Here is a 21,481-nt window from a genome sequence, read left to right on the forward strand (position 1 = left end):
CCTTGCTGGTGGAAGGTTATGGAGACTTGATACCTTTTCATCTTGACATTACCCTGATTGGCCTCTTCAGTTTCTGTACCTTAGGTATGTGCTTGAAGAAAACATAGCACAGCCTGTCACCCTCCATCTTTTTACATTAAAAGTTTGCCTTAATTCTACTGAAATTATTCCTGTTCTTACAAAGGAAAAACATAACAGCCTACTAACATTATTTTAAAGGCCCTACTATTTTCAGTTGTTCCAGTTTGGGATGGGTGGAGAGTAGAAATCACAATGCTACAGCAAGCTTAGAAACAAGCAAGGTTCAGACAGAAGTGGCACACAACAGTACTGCTTGGTGACAAATACATGCAGCTCTTGAACCTGCAGAACAGGAACCACAGCACGATTCAAAGTGAGAGAGGAACAGAAGCTACTTGTCACAATGCACATGACATCAGTCACCTTGCAGCTGGACCCAACAGCCTCCACCAGAGCAAATCATGCATTTGTGTGTCCTCAACCTCCCCTGTAACACCCACAGAAAGCGCTTCAGAAGCAGGAGCACCCACCACTGTGCCATGTGCACACCCACACAGAGTAAAGCACACCACTTCTCACCCCTTATGAAAAGAAACTCATGTGTGTGCTCTGGCTGGTAAGTTTTACCTTTTTCCACCTTACCAGAACACATCTTTGGTAAACTTACATTTGAATGCAGTTTTCCAATAGGATGTAGCAACTTATGTTCACCAGGTAGGGGAGGAAGGCTTTTATTTTTTCTGTTTCTCCCTATATCAGTTTTAAGTGTCACTTGCTCAAATTACGTTCTTTTTCTCCCTCTGCTAGTTGGCCCTGGAAAAAAAAAAACATAACCAAACCAACCAACCAAACCAAAGATGGCTTTAGTTTGTTCAGTTACAGTTGTCTTATTCATATCCTTCAGCAACTAAATAAGTTTTTACTAGTTTACTTCCAACTTCATCTATTTCTGCAGAAAAATGCTTCTTTCTGAAGACACGTAGGCTTATAGAAGCATGTGGAGTGGAGTCAAAGGAAGTGGCCTGTAGCAGTGCTTGGGCTTGCTGTGCCAACATCATTACGACAGGAAACTATGGATAGAATATGTACTGCAACTGGGGCTTTGTTCAGGGCAAATAAAAGTAATACAATAGTGCAAAAACTGCTTCTGAGAAAGCAAGCCACATCTGTGCTCACTAATGGCCCTAGATATTCCTTCAACCTTTCCACTGCCTCAGCTGTGTGTGCAGAATGTGTTCCTTACATTACAGGCTCTTTGCTAGAACAGTTGTAACAATACTAAAATTCCATATTGAGAGTGACACGGTTCTGGAGGAGTTAAGAAAAAGTGACAAATGCCTTTATATTTACAGAAACACACAAAAATAATCAAGCTAAAAAACAGAAGCTTCAAACATAAAAGAACAGACTGACTTCTTGTTTAATTTTTTTGATTTTTTTATTTGGGAAAAGTGCTTCTTACAAAAGGCAGCTGCAAAACAATACGTTATAGACCTCAGAACAATTTCTCATTCCATTTAAAAGTGAAAGGAGAGGCAGTCTAGGGGACAAGAGCAGCAGGAGAACAGATCACGGGGCATCCACAAGTCAATAAAAAACAGCAATAATGTAATGCAAGGTTAAAATTCCTGTGCCGGGGCTTTGGTGGCAAAGTAATTACTCAATGCAAATTACAGCCAGAAACTGCATGACTGCCTTTGTAAGCAGTAAGTCACATAAACTGAACAGCTTTACCAGGCAACCTGCCTCACTCAGCTGCAGAGAGCACATGAACCTCAGAGCAGCTGAGAAGAACAGTGATTTCCTAACAAAGCTCACGGCTTAAGTGTTTACATGAAGTTCTAAAACTTACAGAGCGATAAAGCTAAAGGGTCCTCTCTGGTGTTCCTCTGACCCCACCTTGGCTAACCGGATTTCACATGAAATAAGAGCTGGTGTATTAGGAAGTGCTGTTTATCAAGTTAAGCGCTAGTTAAGATCGTTGCCACAGACTGGGCTGAGACCACTAAAGCAGTTTCATGTCCAGTTGGAGGCTAGATTTCATGCACCAAGAGGGGATGAAAGATGGTTTTGTTATTTTTAACTTACAGAGTCTCCCCATCCTTGAGGTCCAACTCCACATTTATCGGTATATACACATAGAGAGTTCTCCTTTCACAAAGACATTTTCCTTTCATGCTAAACACAGTAAAAACCCAGAACGTTCACACCTGGTTCTGGTTACACAGTAGTAATAGTAATGTGCAAGTAAACAGAGACCAAAATCACAAATGAAGACGTGTACATGAGGGGGCTGGAACAGAGCTGATGCCAGAAAGTATTTGTATCTGGCCTGAAATCAGAAGTAATGGTACAAAGACAGAATAAGGGCCATCAGCCATTTTACATCCCCACTGCATGGCCACTGCTCATTTTTGTATCTGGGCTCTTCAAAATGAGTGTGGAAGTCCTGTAAACACTTTAACCCTGGAACTGGGTGAACTCTGTTGGGTACACAGATGAAGCAACAAACCTAAGCTAACTGTTTGACAGTTAAATTTATTTTTACAAAAACTAACATTTTAAAGATTTATTTCTTGTTATTGTTTAAACAGAGGAAAAACAACACTCCTGGGGTGGGAGAGGAGGGGATGGGAAGAGACAGACCCTGGGTAAAAGTTATTACAACAGCACCTGGAATTGATCGGCCTGCCTAGGAGAAACACAGGCACTGCCACAACACCACAGGTAAGAGCTACTGCCTGAAGCCAAGACAACAGTCCACACTCCACTGACAGGTGCTATAGATCCAAGTCATAATAATCTTCCAGCTCATCATGAAATAAGTCCCACTCGTCCTCGGAATCCGTTAGCTCATCGGCACCTCCTGCTGCCAACAGCATAAGCAACATCTCACCAAGCTCAAAGGTCACCACCTCATCCTCATCGGTTTCAAATGGATCACCATTCTCCCGCTCCTCGATGAACTCCCAGAACCGATTCCTCCGCTGGGCCTGCAAGCGGAACACAAGCATTTCCCTGGGTGACCATGTGGTACAAAGTAGGAGCCTTTCCAGAGGCTGGCAACATTCAGCCCCTGGTGTACTTTTTGACAGGCAAGAAATCACAATTCTCATTCAGGGAGATACTGACCTCCAGTAGAATTTACCCTTACACACCCCTATTAATGCTACTCAACATTTCTACTTCAATATACTGTAAGAAAGTTTTTCAAATTTAGTCTTTCCATCTTGGCCTCCAGCATTCACAAACTTCACAGCACTGATTCCTTCAAATTCACCATTACAGAGGTCTATCGGAAGTAGGGGGGGGGTGGGAAGGAAAAAGTCAACATCTCCCTGTCCTCTTCTCAAGGCAGAAGACATAATGCACCCCCCTCTTGTGCTCTCTGTATGGAAAGGACAAACAAACAGCGGCACTGACCCGGTATCTACTCGATGTTCCCACTTTGGGTCTCTGTGGCTCCTCTTGGCGGCCATCAGGATATTCGTGCTTGTAAAAACAGTTCCCTCCAAATGGACAGCTTCCACGGCCTTCATCAAAGTACCTGCATGGCTTGTTGCTGGAAAGGAAAATATCGCAACCCTTACTGAGGGCAGACCCCAATCAGGACTTCAGAACTGCATTTACCTGTAGGTCCGCAAGGATCTCAGGTACCAGGAGCTGAAGGTATTTTGTCAGTGTAAGACTAACACGCAGAAGTGATGTATTACACAACGATGTGATGTATTACGTTTGGGCCAATGCATGCAGAGGGACGCTGATGGTTTGCAGTGCACGAGCTTGTACTGCCTTATGGCTACACCACCAGCATTTCGTGTATAGAAGGGAAAGACTGAGGTCAAAGAACACGGGAATAGCTGTGGGACTGTGTGGTTGCATGGATCTGTGGGCAGATAAGCAAAGATGCACTTCACACAAGGCAGTGGAAAGGAGGTGTGAGGGGGGCTTTACATCAACACCCTTCTCCATGTGTGCCTTTATCTCTGCAGTCTCAACTCGACAAAAGGCTGCATTGCTCATACCTCATTGCCTCCTTGTATTTCTGAATGAGTTTCTGCTTCTCTTCCTTCTCCTCCACCCAGTACTCACTTGGAATGACAAAGTTAGATGTGATCCGACATTCTGGGCAGGACCTGGGAAATGAACAGACTGTGCTGCAAAATTCCACATTACAGGGCGCTCTCCCTCCTATATAACAAGTCATGGCACATATCCATCTTTAAAGAGGTATTGCACTTGTATACTTGCTGTACGACCTTTTCAATCTACCTTCTCTTACATGAGAATAACCTAAACTCTCTTCAAGAACTCAACGGCAATGGCAGCTTGTCTCAGAAAAGCTTGAAAAAACACTTCACACGGACTCCTTTTTCTTTAGAATTAAATAAATTTATTTTGGTATGATTCCTGTATTTATTTGATTGGAAGTCTGTACTTTTTAGAACAGCCTTAGATGGAGTAATGTTTTGTCAACTAAGTAATGCTCCAGAGCAGTAATGAATTAAGTAGCATACATTCTGAACTGGTTAATCTGGTTCTAGATTCTTGTCTGAGTGTCCAAGACATAAACAGTAACCACTGGACAACATGGTACTAAATAAACAGTTATTTTCTACCATTGAGTTTAGCAAACTTAAAATGTATTAACCAAATCAGAGTGTAAATGTTATCCTCAACAATTATTTCACTTCCAAACTAAGTTAGTATGCATTAAATGCAGTCTCTGTGCAGTCTGCATCTGGAAGTCTGTTGCAAGTTGTCACAAGTTACTAAGTTCTTCCATAGTAACAAAGCACTATCGAAATGGGAAAGTGCCTCACTTTATAATCTTGCTCTCAAATTGCTTAGCACTCCTCCACTTGCGGATGCACTTGAGACAGTAAGTGTGGCTGCAGTTGGAGAGGATCCCAAAGCGGCGCTCACTAGGATTAGCTTTCTCATACACCACCTCCATGCATATCCCGCACACCATGTCTTTACTACGCTGGACGGCAAAGGAAAGCTCCATGTCCTTCTCGTGAGCTTCAATGCAAGACTGAAAAGGAGAGACAAAGAAAACGACTACAGAGACAACTGGTCACCTGGTGAGGTCTAAGCAGGTTTTTAAACTCAGTTTTGCTCTGCTGTTTTCCATACTGAATGGAGTATGATTAAACTGAAAAAATCTTTATCCTCAAAATAAAATTTGCTCAGACGGGGAACAATCAGTTCAGAGTTCAAATTCCTTTTTCAGACTTTCCTTGTAAACATGAAAAGGCAATCTAAAAGACCATCCGGTTTTACTAGGCAAAGAAAAAAAGCTTTAGGATCTTTAAGCAGACTGCTCTCCCAGCACAGATAAGGAAACCCAGCTGCTTTTGAGTAGGGCCATGACAGGAAACAGTCTAGTTTACAACCGGAATTTCATTCACTGCCTGACCTGCACACACCTTCAAATGGAAGGGAATTAGTAACAAGTGATTGAGGAGAGCTAGGAAGCAATAACTTGGAGCTGTTTAACACCAGACAGTTGTTTGCTTACCTTTATGTGCTGAGATCTCTGTGCAGCATCAATTGGATGCAAGACCTGCAGGCCACACATATCACACACATCCCCATGGATATACACGCAGTTTTCTCCATAACGACATTCTCCTAATGCAGCGTAGGGGCACAGCTCCTTCTTTATCTCCACGTCTGCTTGCTGCTTTTCATATTCTTCCTCAATCACCATCTCCTGCAAGGGTGCTTCAGCACAGAAAGGGGCAGCTGGGAACAGAATGAAAGACAGTAAGCAATACATTTGGATTTAGAGCACCAGGAGTAAGAACATTCAAGTTACCCAAAGAGAATAATAAAAACAACCAAGGTTCATTTCAGTCCAAGTTTCATGCACCCTCAATCTGAACTAACAGTTATTTTTCCCACTCCGGAAATTTCAAGACCAATTTCTTCATCCTTCAACCCAAGCAAGACTAAAGCTATCAAGGCTTCAGTGGTCAGGGTAGATCCATTTACAGGCTAAGTCCACACTAGAAAACTCTGAGTAGTCCTCAGCTTCTTAAATACATTGCTATACATATTCTGGTTCAGCAACAATTAAATAAGGCTACAAATCTCTCTGTTTTTAGAATCAATTTCACTTCAGCTAAATTTTTCACATCAGCTAAAGCTAACAGTTTTTGTCCCCAGAAATTACACAGTTAATGAAGGGAGTAATAAGGGTGTATCCAGCATAATAAAATGCTAGTATGGGAACACCACATCAGCAGTTCCTTATGTGCAGGTTAATTAGCACGTTGCTGTTCAGCATGAACAAACTTTCACTTCTAGACTCCCATGCATCTCTAGGAATTACACAGAAGTGGTTTTCACGCCTCTCAAACTAACTCAGTTCTATATATTTGCCAAAAACCCTATCCTAAACAGATACTGTCTATCACCCAGACAGATGAACCTAAGAAACTGAAGTTCAGGCTATTTTCACTGCATTCTAAGCTGGCCATCAGTTTTGCAAAACCCTAAGTGAATTCCTGTACCTAATTCTAAATTGAATTGAAATCTGTATCATTTCTCTTCCCCATTTAGACAGCTGCTGCTTAACACTTCTCCCTGCACCTCCTGAACACACCCTTGTCTGGATCACCACAAGTCAAACAGGCCTTTTGAGATCATTACATAAGCAGGATGATCACTAAGTTACAAGACAAAAGCAGTCAGTGTGAAATTGAGGATGTAATAAACATAAAGCATTATTATATTCAGAAAAAAACCCAGTAAGAATAGCAGCTGGACTTCATTTACATAACCAGCTGTTACAAGAGTAACAAGTTATCCATGCTGTAAGAAAGCATAACTTTTAGAAGCTGTTCAAGCACTAGATTTGGAGAAGTTAGCAGAAACTACTAAAAGCATACTTGGATCAGCTAAAGTGAAGGACAAACTCCTTTTCAAAATGAATCAGAGGCTGCACAATAGCATAGTTTTCAACCCCATGGAGCAAAGAGATATAATAGGCATGTATCAGTCTGTTAGTTTGGGGACACAGATAAAGAAAAAGCAGGTCCCTGAGACCTCAGTTTTAGGGGATCAAGCAAATATTGAAGATTAGTGTAGGAAAAAATTAGCTCTCAAAATAAGATCAAGTCTGCTTCTAGAGCCATGTCTGACTGTAGCGGTCACTCACACTGATCTTGGACCAGTGTGTTTGTTAGAAATGTGTTTCAAAAGCAGGTGTGTAATAGAATAATAAGTCACCTGCCAACCTGCTCACTTTTCAGTCAGAGATTCTCAACCAAAGCATGTTCATTACCTCTTCTTCCCCATGAGTTCTAGTGACCTAGCACCAAGAAAAGTAACAAGAAACCACATACTAGGCTCTACCTACTCTTCTGAGTAGCTCAGCATAATATGAAAATAGGTACTTACTTCCTGAAATCCCACTTGCCCTCCCCCATTTGAAATCCATGGTCTTCACTTCCAAAAGAAGTAACAAAAATCACAACTACCATTCAGAATTTATTCCCTCAACTGTTGTATTTGCCAGTGTTTGTTTTAGTTAATGTTGTTACAGATTTTTTACCTAGTTGAGGGCCATGAAGATGATTAGAGGGATCAAACACCTCTCCTATGAGGAAAGGCTCAGAGAGTTGGGGTTGTTCAGCCTGGAGAAGAGAAGGCTCCGGGGTGACCTTATTGCGGCCTTCCAGTACCTGAAGGGGGCCTACAAGAAAGATGAAGAGGGACTTTTTACAAGGGCATGTAGTGATAAGACAAGGGGTAATGCTTTCAAACTGAAATTCAACCTGAAAGAAGGTGGTTTTAGATTAGAAATAGGAAGAAATTCTTTACTGTAAGGCTGGAACAGCATGCATATTTTCTGTATCAACTACAGTTTTGCTTCCTCTTCGAAAGCAAAATTAGAGACACTCAGAAGACTCCGCTGCCTCTGGAGTTACAAATCCAACATCACTCAGAGTAATATTCGCTCTCTATGATTCTGTCTGCTGTTTCCCAAACCACTGCTCTCCAGTAGGTGGACTCAATCCCCACCTTCTCATGGCCCATTTCCCAGTCAACAGGGTTAAATTCATGCTAGTGGAAAAACTGGTTTGTTACCTTCAATCCACACACCACCTGCTTCCACTCTGGGACACACTTTGTAGCATCAAATACATTCATCTTGTAGTATGAGCCACCTAATTCAATGTTTCTTGTATTTCTGCCTTTCTACTCTTCCTCAATACTCCAGAACATGTAGCAGCAGTAGCTGCAGAACAAATATGGAAATGTGGCACATTTGTACAACAAACAAGCAAATAGCCAAAAAATCATTGCTGGTACTGAAGTCAACTTCAAGATACCAGGTTTAGTCTCAAACCAGAGATTCATAGTAGAAGATAAGCATTATAGCCCAAGCTATGCATGGTTAAACTGCCACCCCTGAATCTTCATCATTTGTAAGACAAAACACACAGGCTTCTGGCTAACCTTGGCAAATAAGTTCCATTTTAAAGTTACCAAGCATCTGTACATTTCTCCAGACATTTGACAAGAATAATCTGTAAGGCTTTACACTGTAGGACATACTGCATACCTCTACCTGATCACTACAGCAAGGTTCTTCATTTCTGTAGCTTAATAAAGACAGTGGCTTCAGAGCAGTAAAGCTTTTTTAAACACAGCTTTTAAGAAGTCACCATGGGAATTAGCATCACGGCACTGTTCAGAACAGAAATGGCTGAGTATGTTTGTACATTAAAATACATCAAATTTGAAAGGATATAAAACAGAACTTGCAACAAGATTCAGAGAAGAGAATGTTATTTAACTTAATCTGGCACAAGTTTCCATGAAGAATGAGCCTAACCCCTAGAAAAAGAAACTCTTTCAGTTAAACTAAGTTGATGGTATAGTGAAATACTCATACACTTCAGGAATTCCAGAGAAAACACCAGCTCTTCTTTAAGGAGTAGGTGTATTTAAAAGATCTCTGGCTGTTCGAACTCGCAATCAATTGATTCCAGTGGAGGGCCACCCAGCCATTAACAAGGCTGAAGCCCAAGAAGAGAGACTGACTCTTGTCAGATGTGCACAGGACAAGCGACAGAAGGCAAGCTGAGGCAGAGGAAAATCCAATTACACACCAGGAAAGAGGTTTTCCCTGTGAAAGAAGTCAAACACTGCAAAGGATACCCAGAGCTTATGGCACTTTGAACATCTCCAAGGATAGAGATTCAACTAAACAAAGCCCCTGGCAACCTTGGAGCAGGAAATGAACCAGATGAAATCCAGAGGTTCTTTCCAACCTAAACTATTCTGTGCTGGTTGAAAAAGTATAAAAAAAAAGAGAGATCCTTTGTCTCAACAAGCACAGAAGCTGTATCTTTTTTGACTGTAAGGTGACACACTAACAGGTAGCAGTCAAGTTTTTCTTCCTTTGGGATATGCTGAAGTCACACATTCATCAAACAACTCCATAATCAAACATCTCAACAACACTAGCAAACTGGTTGTGTCACTTGGTCATTCCTTTCCTCTTCACCCTCCTCAAATCAGATCACAGCAGGCTGTAAGCAGCACCCTGGAACACTGAGAAGGTAATTCTCTTTTCAGATCTGATAATCTGAGTACTGCTGTGGAGACAAAGTAGTATATAATTTGAGCACTGTATAGCAACTTTGAATTCTTCTGGACACAAGGTGTCCATTTTGAATTCACACAGTAATTTAAGTACTCAGGGCCTTCAGTATTAGAGAGTCAAACAAATGATTTTTAAGTAAACATCTTCAGCCTGCTTTTCACTTAAAATTTAAGACTTTGTACTACCTTTCTGCAGGGAAAGCAGATGACATTATGCTACTCAAACTGTCTGGTCCCATATGATGAGCTTCTTCAGTCCCATTCTTGTCATGGTCTGTCACAGTAATAGCAAGTTCAGTCTCAGAAAAGTAACTAGAATAATTCATTTTCGGCCCCTGGCCTGAACTGCCATAGATGCATGAAAGCAAACATTAGGCTTCAATTCATTCCACAGGAATCTGTACCTCCACTGAAAAACCTTTAAAAGATTGCAAAACCACCCTGAAACAAGTCAACTGGCCCAAAACACATATGCAAACTAAACCTGACAGAAAGAGATCCCCCAAGTCATTCAGAGGCACAGTACAGCAAACACAGTCACACAGAGACTGTCAAAGTACACCCGGTTTCAGAACAACAGTAATAACTGATGCGGAACAGTCAGTCTGATTTCACGTTGGAAAACTCAAGTTCACTTGAAGGGATTAATAAATATGAACAGCTGTACCCAAAAGCATTAAGATGAATGCACTACATGTGCAATTATTTACAAACTGTTGACCCATGATGGAAATCCACTATCCCATGATCAGCTTACCACGTCCACAGTACGGCTGCCCAGGGACAAACTCCACAGCATTCACCCAGTCTTCAGCACCTACTCCTGCAGCTGCCAGATCCGTGTTTTCATCTTCTATCTCAGCAATAAATTCTTCAACTGTTTCAGGGAGCGGTGCGAAGTCTGAGGACACTGAGGGATAGATTTCTGCATCTGGATTCACATCTGCCACTTCTTCCTGTATTAGTGGCTTGGTATGTTCATACCTAAAAAGACAAACATCATCACGTCAACTTTTCATAGAAAATACTTTTGTAGAGCAGACCAATGTATTGGAAATAAACTGATGAAGATGTGAACATGCTGTTTGGAAGGAGGACCTAGAAATGGCTTGAAAGAGAAAGTCACTGATGACCCTTTATAGAGACATGCTTCCACTTGTGTAATCTGTCAGGACTGTTTAAGGAAACGGAAGGTACTCATGATTTTAGAGAAAATGGAGCAGCATAACACAATTTTTACTTAACTTACACAGAATGAACTTCAATTATGTCTACAACTGGTCAGATACATACTGTGCATATGCAGTACTGCTGAATGAGAAAAACTAGTTCGTTCAGCTTTACTTCAGAGAACCCCACTAACATAAATCATTCTTTTCCTGTGTCTGAGCATCTTGCGCCATTCAGATTTTACACTGAATTTTAGTACTTATTTCTAATGCCTCTTTCAACTCACTGTGGAAAATGATGCTCAGAACACTTTGATCCCTACCACCCACGAACAGGAAAGCACCGTTTCCCTCAAAAATCTGTCTTCTAGCAACTAGTAGACTACACGGGGAAAATAAATTACAAGTGTACCTTTGAAGTCTTAGATATTTGCTGCCTAATTTCAAGGACAAGAGAAGGGAATTTTTTGAGATCATACAAAAGTTTTAAGTGACTGTGATTAATTTACCTTTTGTCAGATTGAAAACACCAAAGCGTGACAGTTCTTGCACATTAAAGAGATGCTCCCAACCAAATGTCAGCTTTGAAATCCTAATCCTATGAAGCCCAAATTTAAAAGTCAAGCCTTCAGTCCTCTACATCAGTGGCCTCCAAAGTGCATGCACCCTATGAGGTGTGCAAGACAAACCACTGGGGTGCAAGAAGAGGATAATAGAACTTTTTGTAATTTTTCCCCCCCTTAAAAAATAAAGTATCAATATTTAACATACAGGTTGACAGCAGTGTCCTCACTCAGCCCATATGTCAGAGGGTCCCACGTGTGGTATGTATGAGGTGCCCTGCAGGAGGAGCAGGTGTTCCACCACCCAGTGGGGCTGAGAGTGGCACCCCCCCATTCACTCACTTTCAGCATATTGCAACACATTGCAGTTTGCTTATGCCCACTTCAATGGATTGACAGATATTATTTTGTTTTACCCAAACTAACCCTGACAAAGAGAACAAGTGCCTTGAAAAGATTCCCGCAACTGTGTACTGACGACAGTTCTGATAATGTGAGCAAAAGCAAACAAGAAAATGTCAGAGCTAGCACTTCTACTCCTACTACTGCAAGCTCTTCATCAGTCACTCTACAAAGTAAAAAAAAATGCCAGCCTATTCAGCTCTGACAAGAACTTGGGGGGGAGGGGGAGCACAAAATAAATCAAGATTACCAAGAAGTCAATTTGAAACAAGGATTTACATCCACTATCATTAACAAAGAACCTTGCCCTCAGTGTATACTGTACCTTGAGATATTAGCTAATGATAGCACGAAGCCATCTCAGTTAGCAAGACACTGAAAATCTGAACATCCAGAACATGAAGACAAACCTCTAAAATTTTTTCCCACGATGTTTCAAGTCATACCATACTCAACCCAGTGCTTTAGAGAACTTCTCATGGAAGTGTTTAAAAGCCTCTTCTGAGGCTTGTTACATAACAATGAAAAACAAAAAGCCACATACCACTGGACCACTTGTTCTTCCTACTGTGGTAAAAATGACTGAAACTACACATGGAAAACAATATGGTGACAAAGTAAAACACGTTCCTTTGTCAGCAAATACTGTTGGGAAACACACAGAAAACACTGCTAGAGATCTGAAGAAACAAGTACTAGAACTAGTGTGAGGAGTTTGTTGTACAGAAAGAAAGTACAGATGTTTCTCACATGTCTCAGCTTATACGTGCTAGATTCTGTTTCAATAATAAAATACAAGAAGAACTACTTTTTGTGAGACACCAAAGAAAAGATGTTTCTCTTCTGGTACATTTTCAACAATAAATGACTACTTTAATAAAAATAATGCTTTATGGGAAAACTGTGCAAGTGAAATCACTGAAGGAGCAGCTGCTCTGACCAGAATAAACGATTCCAGGGTAAGGTTACAGAGATAACACCACACCAGAAATTCATTCACTGCCTCATTCATAGGTAAGATATTGTAGCAAAGATGGATCCAGAAGCACCCAAGAAAGAATGCCATCAATATAGTCAATTTTGTAAAAACAAGACCTTTAAATAGTCAAACGTTTACAACACTTAGTTAAGAGTTGGAAAGCCACCATAAAAATCTTTTCTACCACACAGATGTTTGCTGATTATCTCACGGTAAAGCAGTTAAAAATTGATGACTCAAGGATGAGTTATGTATGTTTACTTCACAAAGAAAAGTGGTCCAAATTTCTGACCTTTTCCATGATGACAAGTCGCTATTAGTAGTAAGCTACTGAGCAGATACTAAAAAAAAAACAAAAACAAAACCAAACACACTCAAAGTGCCCCTTCAAGGCAAAGACATTCTAAGAACAGGTAACTGCTCTTTAAAAGAAACTTGTGATATGCAGACAACATTTTGAAAATGAAATATTTCCATCATTATGCAATTTTATTGGCAAAAACTATGCAAGTGTGTCATCTCCAAAAAAACCTTCCATATCTTGTACACTTAAAGCTTGGAAACAATTCTCTAACATGTTTAAAAATCTTCCAAACTCAGAGTTCCTGTGCATTTTGAACCCATTTGCTAAAAATATAACAATGCAACACCTTTCAGTTAATCTGTAAGAACAGCTGATTGACATCAGGGAAAATGGAAATTTACCAGCTAAATTTATCACACATTAGTAAGTGCAGCCAACAATACACTTCCTTTGGGATCCGCATATCTTTGTGAAAGATCTTTTTCAGTTCTGACAGCCATTAAAACCAAGGACTGAAAAAAAAATGAACTTCAAATGGGACCTTCAAATAACTATTACAAAGTGTTAAACTGAGATTTTAGAAAACAATGAATCCCACTGAATCAACATTACTGTCAGTAAAAAAATATTATTACTAATAAGGCTTTTAGTGACAGCAACAATAGTTTTGGACTGTTTATAAAATTTTTATTAAATATTGTTTATTCCACCTTTAATACATCCTTTCTTAAATTCTGATTTGTGTGTATGTTTTCTAATGTACATAACATTAGCACAACAGCTAATACATATAAACTATAAATAAATATGTATGTTGGTGGGAGCTCAGAACTTTTTCACTGATGGAGGCATGATCCAAAGTTTGGAGACCATGATGCACACGATCAAGAAAGCAACACTGGCACACAGAAGCCTACAGGGTTGCTTTTTTTGTTCTCTTTCTTATACATACATGAAAGCAAAGCTAACTATGAACTACCATATTAAATCATGATGCAAATATTTCGTCATTCATTAGAACTGCAATAAGACAGAATGTTAAAACTTCTGATAAACTTTAGTAAAATCAATGTATGATGAAACAAACACCCCAGGCCTTTGTAAAGCTTTGCTCCACGAGGACAGTATCAGTTTCCTTTCTTCACAGTTTATTTTTTTAAATAATTTCAGGGGTATAGTTTAATTCATACTATGTTTTCATAATGTACAACTATTCTGTACAGGCAGCATTTTAGTACTTATATGACAAACTCCAATTACTTTTCCAAAGTGACAGTTCAAGTGTCAGAGTACCAATTCCTCAAGAGATACACAATACCAGGAAAAAAAAAATCCTTACTTGTTCAGCTTTTATTGTCACTTAATAAACGTAACTGAGTTTTATCCACTCAACTAGTCTGAATGTAGTCTCAGATTCCAACTAATCTACTCACATTATTAATAAACAAATAAGTAAACCCCACACCTTGACAACTATTACTTTTACAAAAACATGGTCTCACCTTTGCTCATTTATTTGCATAGCAAAGCAAACACTGCTACTTAGCAAGAGAACAGAGTATGTGAAAAGCTATTTTTATAAATTTCTGAACTTGCAATGATAAAAAAAGGAGAACACTAAGATTCACTGCCGTTTTGTGAGCTCTCTGCTCAGGGATTCAGAGTGAAATGACTGCTGCAGGAGGGTCAAGAGCATTTCCTTACCTGCAATGATCTCCATAAGCGCAGCATCCTCGCTGGTAATACCTGCACACCATGGCAGACTGACTCGTGGAGAGGTCATGGGAGTAGCGGCAGTTGTCTCCTTCCTTGCAAACTCCATGCATGAAGTATCTGCAAGACAAAAGGTTACTGTGAATTAAGGAGAAGCACTGCAGTTGCAAACAAAGTATTTGAATGATTTTGTTATTCTGTAAATCAAGGTATGCTGAATTAAGAACAGCACTAAAGACTCATGGGACCCTGCTCCAGTATAAACATAAAAATAAGAACACCTGAGTAAAGAGGAAGCCTCAGCTATTCCACTGAATTGCAAAGCACATTTAGGGACCTGCCCTTATAAAAGCCTGAAAAAAACCTGTAAAGCAAACAGTTATCCTGGGCCATGACACAGAGGAAAGAGTCTTGGACAAAGTTTTTACTTGTAGTTCCTGTGTTCTGATACAAGCAAAAACCTTAGAGAAGTCCACCACCAAATCAAAGAATCAAAACCAGACACACCCTAAACAAAATGCCTGAGGGTTTAAATCTATTCTGAATTCATAAACAATTCAATCAAAAGTGAATTTCCTCTCCAAGAATGCAAATCATGTTTGTGATGGATAATTACATCTGACAAAACATACACATTGATTCCTGCAACAGGAGCCAAATAATCAGTTGAAGCACCCTGCTTCAATACTGTGCTGCCTGTCTTGAAAGATTTGGATAGTTTCAAAGCTTCTGAAGACAGTTTGCTACATTTTAGCATGTCCAGTAGCACAAGCTTAATCTTCAATTCACCTCTTCAAGAAAACTGAACAGTCGTTTTCAATTTTATTTTTTTTAATTTTAACCTAGAAGACACAAGTTTCTTGAAACAAAAGGCACTGTAACTGTTCAGATTCAGTATGTTCACATCAAAACTACAACTGAAAATACAAGTTCAAGTACATCCTTCCCAATCCACATAAAAGTATTAGCCAAGAAAAAAAAAGTAAAAAAATTGAAAAAAAAAAAAGTCAAAACCTATGTTAGAGGTAATTATGTTTACCAACACTTCAGTTGAGAAAGAAGCAGTATTGGTCCCCAGACACCAACTAAGTTGCAAACTCTGAACTCATTGGAAATACGAAGACCTCGTAAACAAGAAAATTTGTGAGGATTTAGGTTACATACAAAACACCACTTGAAGAAAGACTGAGAAGCAGATTATGCCCTTCTAAACCCATACTGCTGCTGAATGGGGCAGTCCTGCCCTCCTCCTATTGCACTTCCACCATTTTGCACAGCCAGCAGAACCAGGTCTTCAACCAGCTGACTGCACCGCCACACAGCCAGCACAGGAGACAGGGATCATCTTTCAGCATGGGAAAGGTGACAAGTTGTTGAACTGCAAAAGCATTTCTGCACAACTATTTAGTCCAATATATTTTTAGGAAGTCAGATAAGTCCAAGTGAATAATTGACCAAATGACATTTGCAATCAAGTATTAGGGAAGATATTAAAACCTGAGGTTGAGTTTTAAGAGATGCACAATACCAGTGTGTATTCAACGTACTAAGACTAAAAAAAATCTGAACTGGTTTTACAGACCACCAGCTGACACTTGCCATCAGGCTGCAATTCACCCTTAAAATCCCCTGCCTGCACACTGTAGTCACGTATTTATTAGGTAAGAAATGTGGCCCTGCATAAAAAATAAGCAGTCCAAGACCAAGATGAAGCTCTGCACGGTCAGGTGGCAGCACAAACTGCCAGCACACACCAGGAATAGGGTGTTGCAAAAACAGAACAATACCCAGCCTTGCACTCTCCACTGTGAACAAAAAACACACAACATCCCCCACCAACCACCAAAACCCCCACCACCCACCCACACACCAAGAAAATACCATAACCTGCTCACAAAATCACTTCAAAAGAAAAAAAAAAAACAACCCAACTACCCATGAACTCACAGAACCAGAACATAACTGGAATTTCTGGCTTGCTTGCTTTTAAGAAATGGGAGTCACACCAACAGGGTAAAAAAAAAAATTCAGGTTGTTTAGTGTTTGTTCTTTAACAAGTGTTATCTCCACCCTTTGTTGATTTCCACACAGCATTGCTTCCCCCATGTGTTGGGGCAGCAACTTCATAGCCACCCGCTGACTCAGACCAGGAAATGGCTGCAGATGGAACGTGACATTCCTTTCGCTGCCCCCATGGTTATTTTTAATCTAGATCAGATCATTGCCCAGCCACACTGCTCCTTAAGCCAACAAAGTGTTGGGACAGCATTACAGATGAAATAAGTGACTAAGAGAAAGGCACCAATCTGAAGTGAGGACATCTGATAGAAACTACTTGGTCAACACGACTTATCCTAAGTACATAAGCCTCAAAATTAGACTCTCCCACTGCTTCTTAGACAGAGGAAATGGAGCTCCAAGTCTCTTTCTTTCTTTCCCAGTTTAGGTTAGGAAAGCCTCTGTAAATACAGACTCTATATAATTCTGAAAGTTGTGACAATTCGTTATAGAGAAACGGTAGGATATAAGGAAAAAGACCAAACGTAAAACACTCCCAAGTTCAATTTAATTCACACATCACTTTTTAAGGTCTTCAATCCTAAACAGCAAATTCAGCATCATTTGAACAAAAAGGATGGAGTGGGAGGGGAGAAAAATGTATTTCTCCAAGAATTACATTAACTTCCTCCACAATCCTCCCCCTCGCCAAGAGGTAAGATTTTTACTGCAAGGTCACAAAGAATTTAAGACTTTACATATCAAATTGCAGCATTTGGCTAAAACATGCTTTGGTCATGTCAAAAAATAAACAAAGTCCATTATTTTGGGGGAAAGGTAACAAAACTTATTTTGGAGAGCATCTTTATACACACAGATTATTCAATTTAACTCTACACAACAGCAATACCAGCCTCTTCATTCTTGTTATAGCAAAAAAGCATCCTTAAAACTGAGAGACAGATGAGTTATCTGCCTTACTCAGTGACATGTAGAAGGATATCTGAAACTTGCATTTGGTCAGGTAGTCAGAGAACACATGTAATTTCATCTGAAAAAGTAAAATTAGATCAAGACAAGTATATAACTGGATTTTCTCTGAGTCTCTGTGATGCTGTCATCCAAAAAGCAATTATTCTGGCAGCAGTGCTCTCTGCCTTTCCTATTCAAATACACAAGCATAACTTGGTTAAGCTGCATAGGGAACCTGACCACAGAACTCGTCAGAGTCCAAGCCCAGATCATCTCCCCCGTTCAGTTCACTGCGTGACTGTACAAAACACGAGTGACACCAACAAACAGAAGAATTTTCAACACGTGGCTAGTTACAAACGCCTTGATCAAAACAGCATATCCTTATATCAATATGCAATGCTTCTTTCTATAGCTTTTGAAGTTTGCAATGGGTTTCCTTATTCATATGGGGCTTGTTCTTTACTTCATGTTTCTGCTTTCAGGTAATGCTGGTTTGTTTATCAAACTACTGGTTTTGCTAAATTAGAATGTCACACCCAACAGCAAACATCGTTCAAACCCCAACCCATGGCCGTGCCTGGCAGACAGGGATCCTCAGATAACAGCCAACTGCAGCCATTAGCTTCTTCAAGTGCCATACAGAGACTGGGAATTCCCAGGGAAGAAGGGAGCAAGGAAGAGGCTAAGCATGCTGTTCTAGCGTAGCACGGGGCACTCAGCCATATTAGTGGCTGATGACATTCTACTTGAGTTAGTAAGCTTAAGAAAAAGGGAAAAAAAGTTGGTCTTAAAAGCTTAGCTCCTTGTCCCTTCTTCTCCATAACCTCCTTCAGCAACACGTTATCAGGGGATCCAGAACAGAGCATCAATGGAAGGAATAATACAGGCAGGTTTGTGCTCTCATCTTATCCCTGGTGCTGCACTGAACTAAGGCATTAATTGACTACTGCACATTCTTTATATGAAAAGACAGATAAATACCTGACCTAGGTTTTCAGAAAGAACAGCAAAGGTACAAACATGCAGACAGCTCTCAAAAGACACCAATTAGTTGCTAAGGGTTTTATTTACATTCAGTTATTAAACAAACAAGTGAAATGTAATCTATTTACATCAACTTGATGACTTTTAGCATGACATCTGGAAAACACAAGTATCTGGAGCAAACAGTGCCAAGACTATGGAAAATAGGTTTGCTATACCACTACTCCATAAAACCATGTATCCATCTCAACTGAAGGACTGAGAAACTTGGCAAGCATCACCATTCTTTTCCTTATTTCAAAGACAGCAATAAGAAAAAGATCAGAATATTAAACTAGTTCTGAATAGTTCTACTATTTATTCCAGATTAAAAATATTATAAACTATTACAAGCACAAGAGCCTTGAAAACAGCTAAATCACACAAGTAATATTAGAAAACTATTTTTCATCATCTCTTAGGGAATGTGATGATTTCCTATATTTCACTGTGAGACTTCTAAACTTTAGGTGCAAGAAAAGCAGAAGGGTAACATCAACACAACTGTACGTCTAGGAGAAATCGAAGTCCTTCATCTTAGTCACTGTGTCTCCCACTCTGAGATATTAATCATCCATCCCAAGGATATCACACTGGCACATTAAAACTCATTAGCCAACCTATTTATCATATCAGGTATTCAAAGGAACAGCAAGCACTTATGCTACTAATTTTAAACCTCCCAGTTCCAAGGGAACAGCGGTATTCCTTTAGCAGCCATGAAGTGCTAACTCATTTATACTGAAGGGACCACTGTCTCCCAGAAGTTTTTCAGGCAGCATTTACTGTCACCCTTACGATGGTTCAAGTAAAAAAGCCTGTGAACAAACAGAATTGTGCAGTGTTACTCAGACAGAAACTGCTGTACCTCCCACACTAAAAATGTGCATTTTGAAACTTAACCCCTTCATATTACTGTTAAATCCTCAAGCTCATTTATAAAAGTAAAACAAGATTTAATAATAAGAAACATATCTTCTTGAATATGAATACATCCTACTGAAACAAAACTTAGAAACCCAAAATTCTTATCACACATTCCCAGAAGGCCAAGTCAAAATTGTTAATTTCACTTTAAAGTCTGAGGAAAGCTATTCTGCCTACAACTGGAACAGCCCTGTAAAAATTAATAAAGCAGGCAATGAGATAACGAGCAGGATTAGTCAAAGAGAACAAAGAATGGAGATGTTCATCAGATCGTAGGCCAAGATCTCATTGTTTAAGTTCACATTAAAGCACATTAACCATTACAACAGAGTAGCTTTAGCTTCCTGCTAGTCCAGAGTGTTTGTAACTAAATATATTCCCTAGACAGACTGACTGCACTGCAGGACCCTGATGAACTTTACTGCTTCTGTACTATGGCAGTCACTGTCTTCAATAAATCGATCCTGCATCTATACCTGTCTATAGCCGTCCCACAAATCCAATTTGGCTAATTCAGCCTTTCAATCTCCAGAAATTACGAGGCAATCTATAGAGAAGGAGCACTGACCTTGCCTCGCTCGTAAAGCTGAGCTAAGCACGGGCCCCGGCCACTTCCTACTCACCGGCCTACGCTTAAGCGCCCGGCATCAAACATTAACCCGGGGGCTCGCCGGAGGAGCCCTCTGCAGGAGCGCTCCGAGAGCGCTGACAGACGGTGCTTCCCAAAGGGAACCAGTTAGTAGGGCATTAGCCAAAATAAATGTCGAACAGGGACGTCTTAAACAGGGCACACTGAGCAGCACAGTGAAGGGACACAGCAAGAAAGCTCCTGCCAAAGCCAAGCAGCGGCTCTTCATGCTGCTGCTGCTGCAACCTGCAATCGGCACAAATGTAAAAAGAAAATGCAAGACAGATAAAGAGCTGAAGCAAGATCTGGAGCCTCTTCCTTTCTGCCCAAGAGATGTTCCTTTTTACTTCCAAGTGACTCGGAATGTACTTGCTCAGAAACTTATTCGGGTTTAAAGTAATTTAAAGTTATTATTTTTATTTTTCTTTATTTAAAAATAAAATTGAAAAAAAGTCAGGACATACTCCTCGATGTTAATCTTGGATTACCATTTGCTTTCATACAAACTAATATGTCTGCATTCACAAAACTGTTTTAAATTCCTTTCTGCCTGCCAACAGACCAGCAGTGGAGGTTTAAAAATAGTCCATCTGGCAAGCTTTAAAACACGCAGCACGGCTTGCATAACCCCATACAGAAGATTTATCAGAAATACGGTTTAAGGGAAAACGCCGATAGGAAATGACGCAGCACCTCGGTGTGACATGGGCAGCAGCGCTTCTCGCCTCCTGCAGCCTGCCCTGACTTAATCCTGCTCTCCTCTTTAATAACTAATTGTCGCTGCATCAATCGGGAATTCGTCTCCAATTTTAAATGTGGACTGAAACGCACAAGCGCTCGAATTACTTCGCATTTCCTGCTCTGTCGCGCTTTGCGGGACGCGGCCGCAGCACTTCCTTCCCTTTCCTTTCCGGCCGCCCTTCGCGCCGGGCACTGCGGGGCCTTTCGCACACAATGAACAGCAGCCCGCGGCCCCTCGCAAGGCGCCGGCAGCGCCTCCAAACCGCCCCGGGCGCGGCGCGGCCCCGAAAACAAACCCTATTCCGCGGGTCGGGGCCAGGACCGCACCGCCCCCACCGGCGGGCCCGGAGCCGCGGCCGCGCCGCCTCCCGCGGGAGCCCCGCCCGGAGCCGATGGCGGGTCCGGTCGGTGCCG

General features: G+C 40.6%; 1 protein-coding gene across 2 annotated transcripts; it reads right to left on the reverse strand.

The window, feature by feature from the left end:
- Positions 1–1,454: 1,454 nt before the first annotated feature.
- Positions 1,455–21,042, reverse strand: MKRN1 (makorin ring finger protein 1). Of its 2 annotated transcripts, XM_027680543.1 has the most exons (9): positions 21,020–21,042; positions 14,767–14,895; positions 10,403–10,629; positions 7,586–7,726; positions 5,546–5,772; positions 4,845–5,059; positions 4,047–4,157; positions 3,445–3,583; positions 1,455–3,014 (listed from the first exon to the last, which is right to left on the reverse strand). In XM_027680543.1, the coding sequence occupies exons 2-9, from the start codon at positions 14,886–14,888 to the stop codon at positions 2,802–2,804; spliced, it is 1,395 nt and encodes a 464-aa protein (XP_027536344.1). In that variant the 5' UTR covers positions 14,889–14,895; positions 21,020–21,042; the 3' UTR covers positions 1,455–2,801. The 2 variants fall into 2 exon arrangements, with proteins under 2 accessions (XP_027536344.1, XP_027536346.1); XM_027680545.1 differs by lacking the exons at positions 7,586–7,726; positions 21,020–21,042.
- Between the last annotated feature and the right edge of the window lie 439 nt (positions 21,043–21,481).

This window comes from Neopelma chrysocephalum, unplaced genomic scaffold (assembly GCF_003984885.1).
Source record: "Neopelma chrysocephalum unplaced genomic scaffold, ASM398488v2 Primary Assembly neopelma1_59, whole genome shotgun sequence".
Lineage (NCBI taxonomy): Eukaryota > Metazoa > Chordata > Aves > Passeriformes > Pipridae > Neopelma > Neopelma chrysocephalum.

What these genes read in the sequence shown, in the direction of transcription:
- MKRN1 (XM_027680543.1), bottom strand. Translation starts at nt 14,888, where the DNA reads ATGCATGGAGTTTGCAAGGAAGGAGACAACTGCCGCTACTCCCATGAC. An exon ending in AGAGATCTCAGCACATAAAG is followed by an intron (nt 5,060 to 5,545) that starts GTAAGCAAACAA and finishes TCTCCTTTTCAG; the next exon opens with TCTTGCATTGAAGCTCACGA. An exon ending in TTTGAGAGCAAGATTATAAA is followed by an intron (nt 4,158 to 4,844) that starts GTGAGGCACTTT and finishes TTCATTTCCCAG; the next exon opens with GTCCTGCCCAGAATGTCGGA.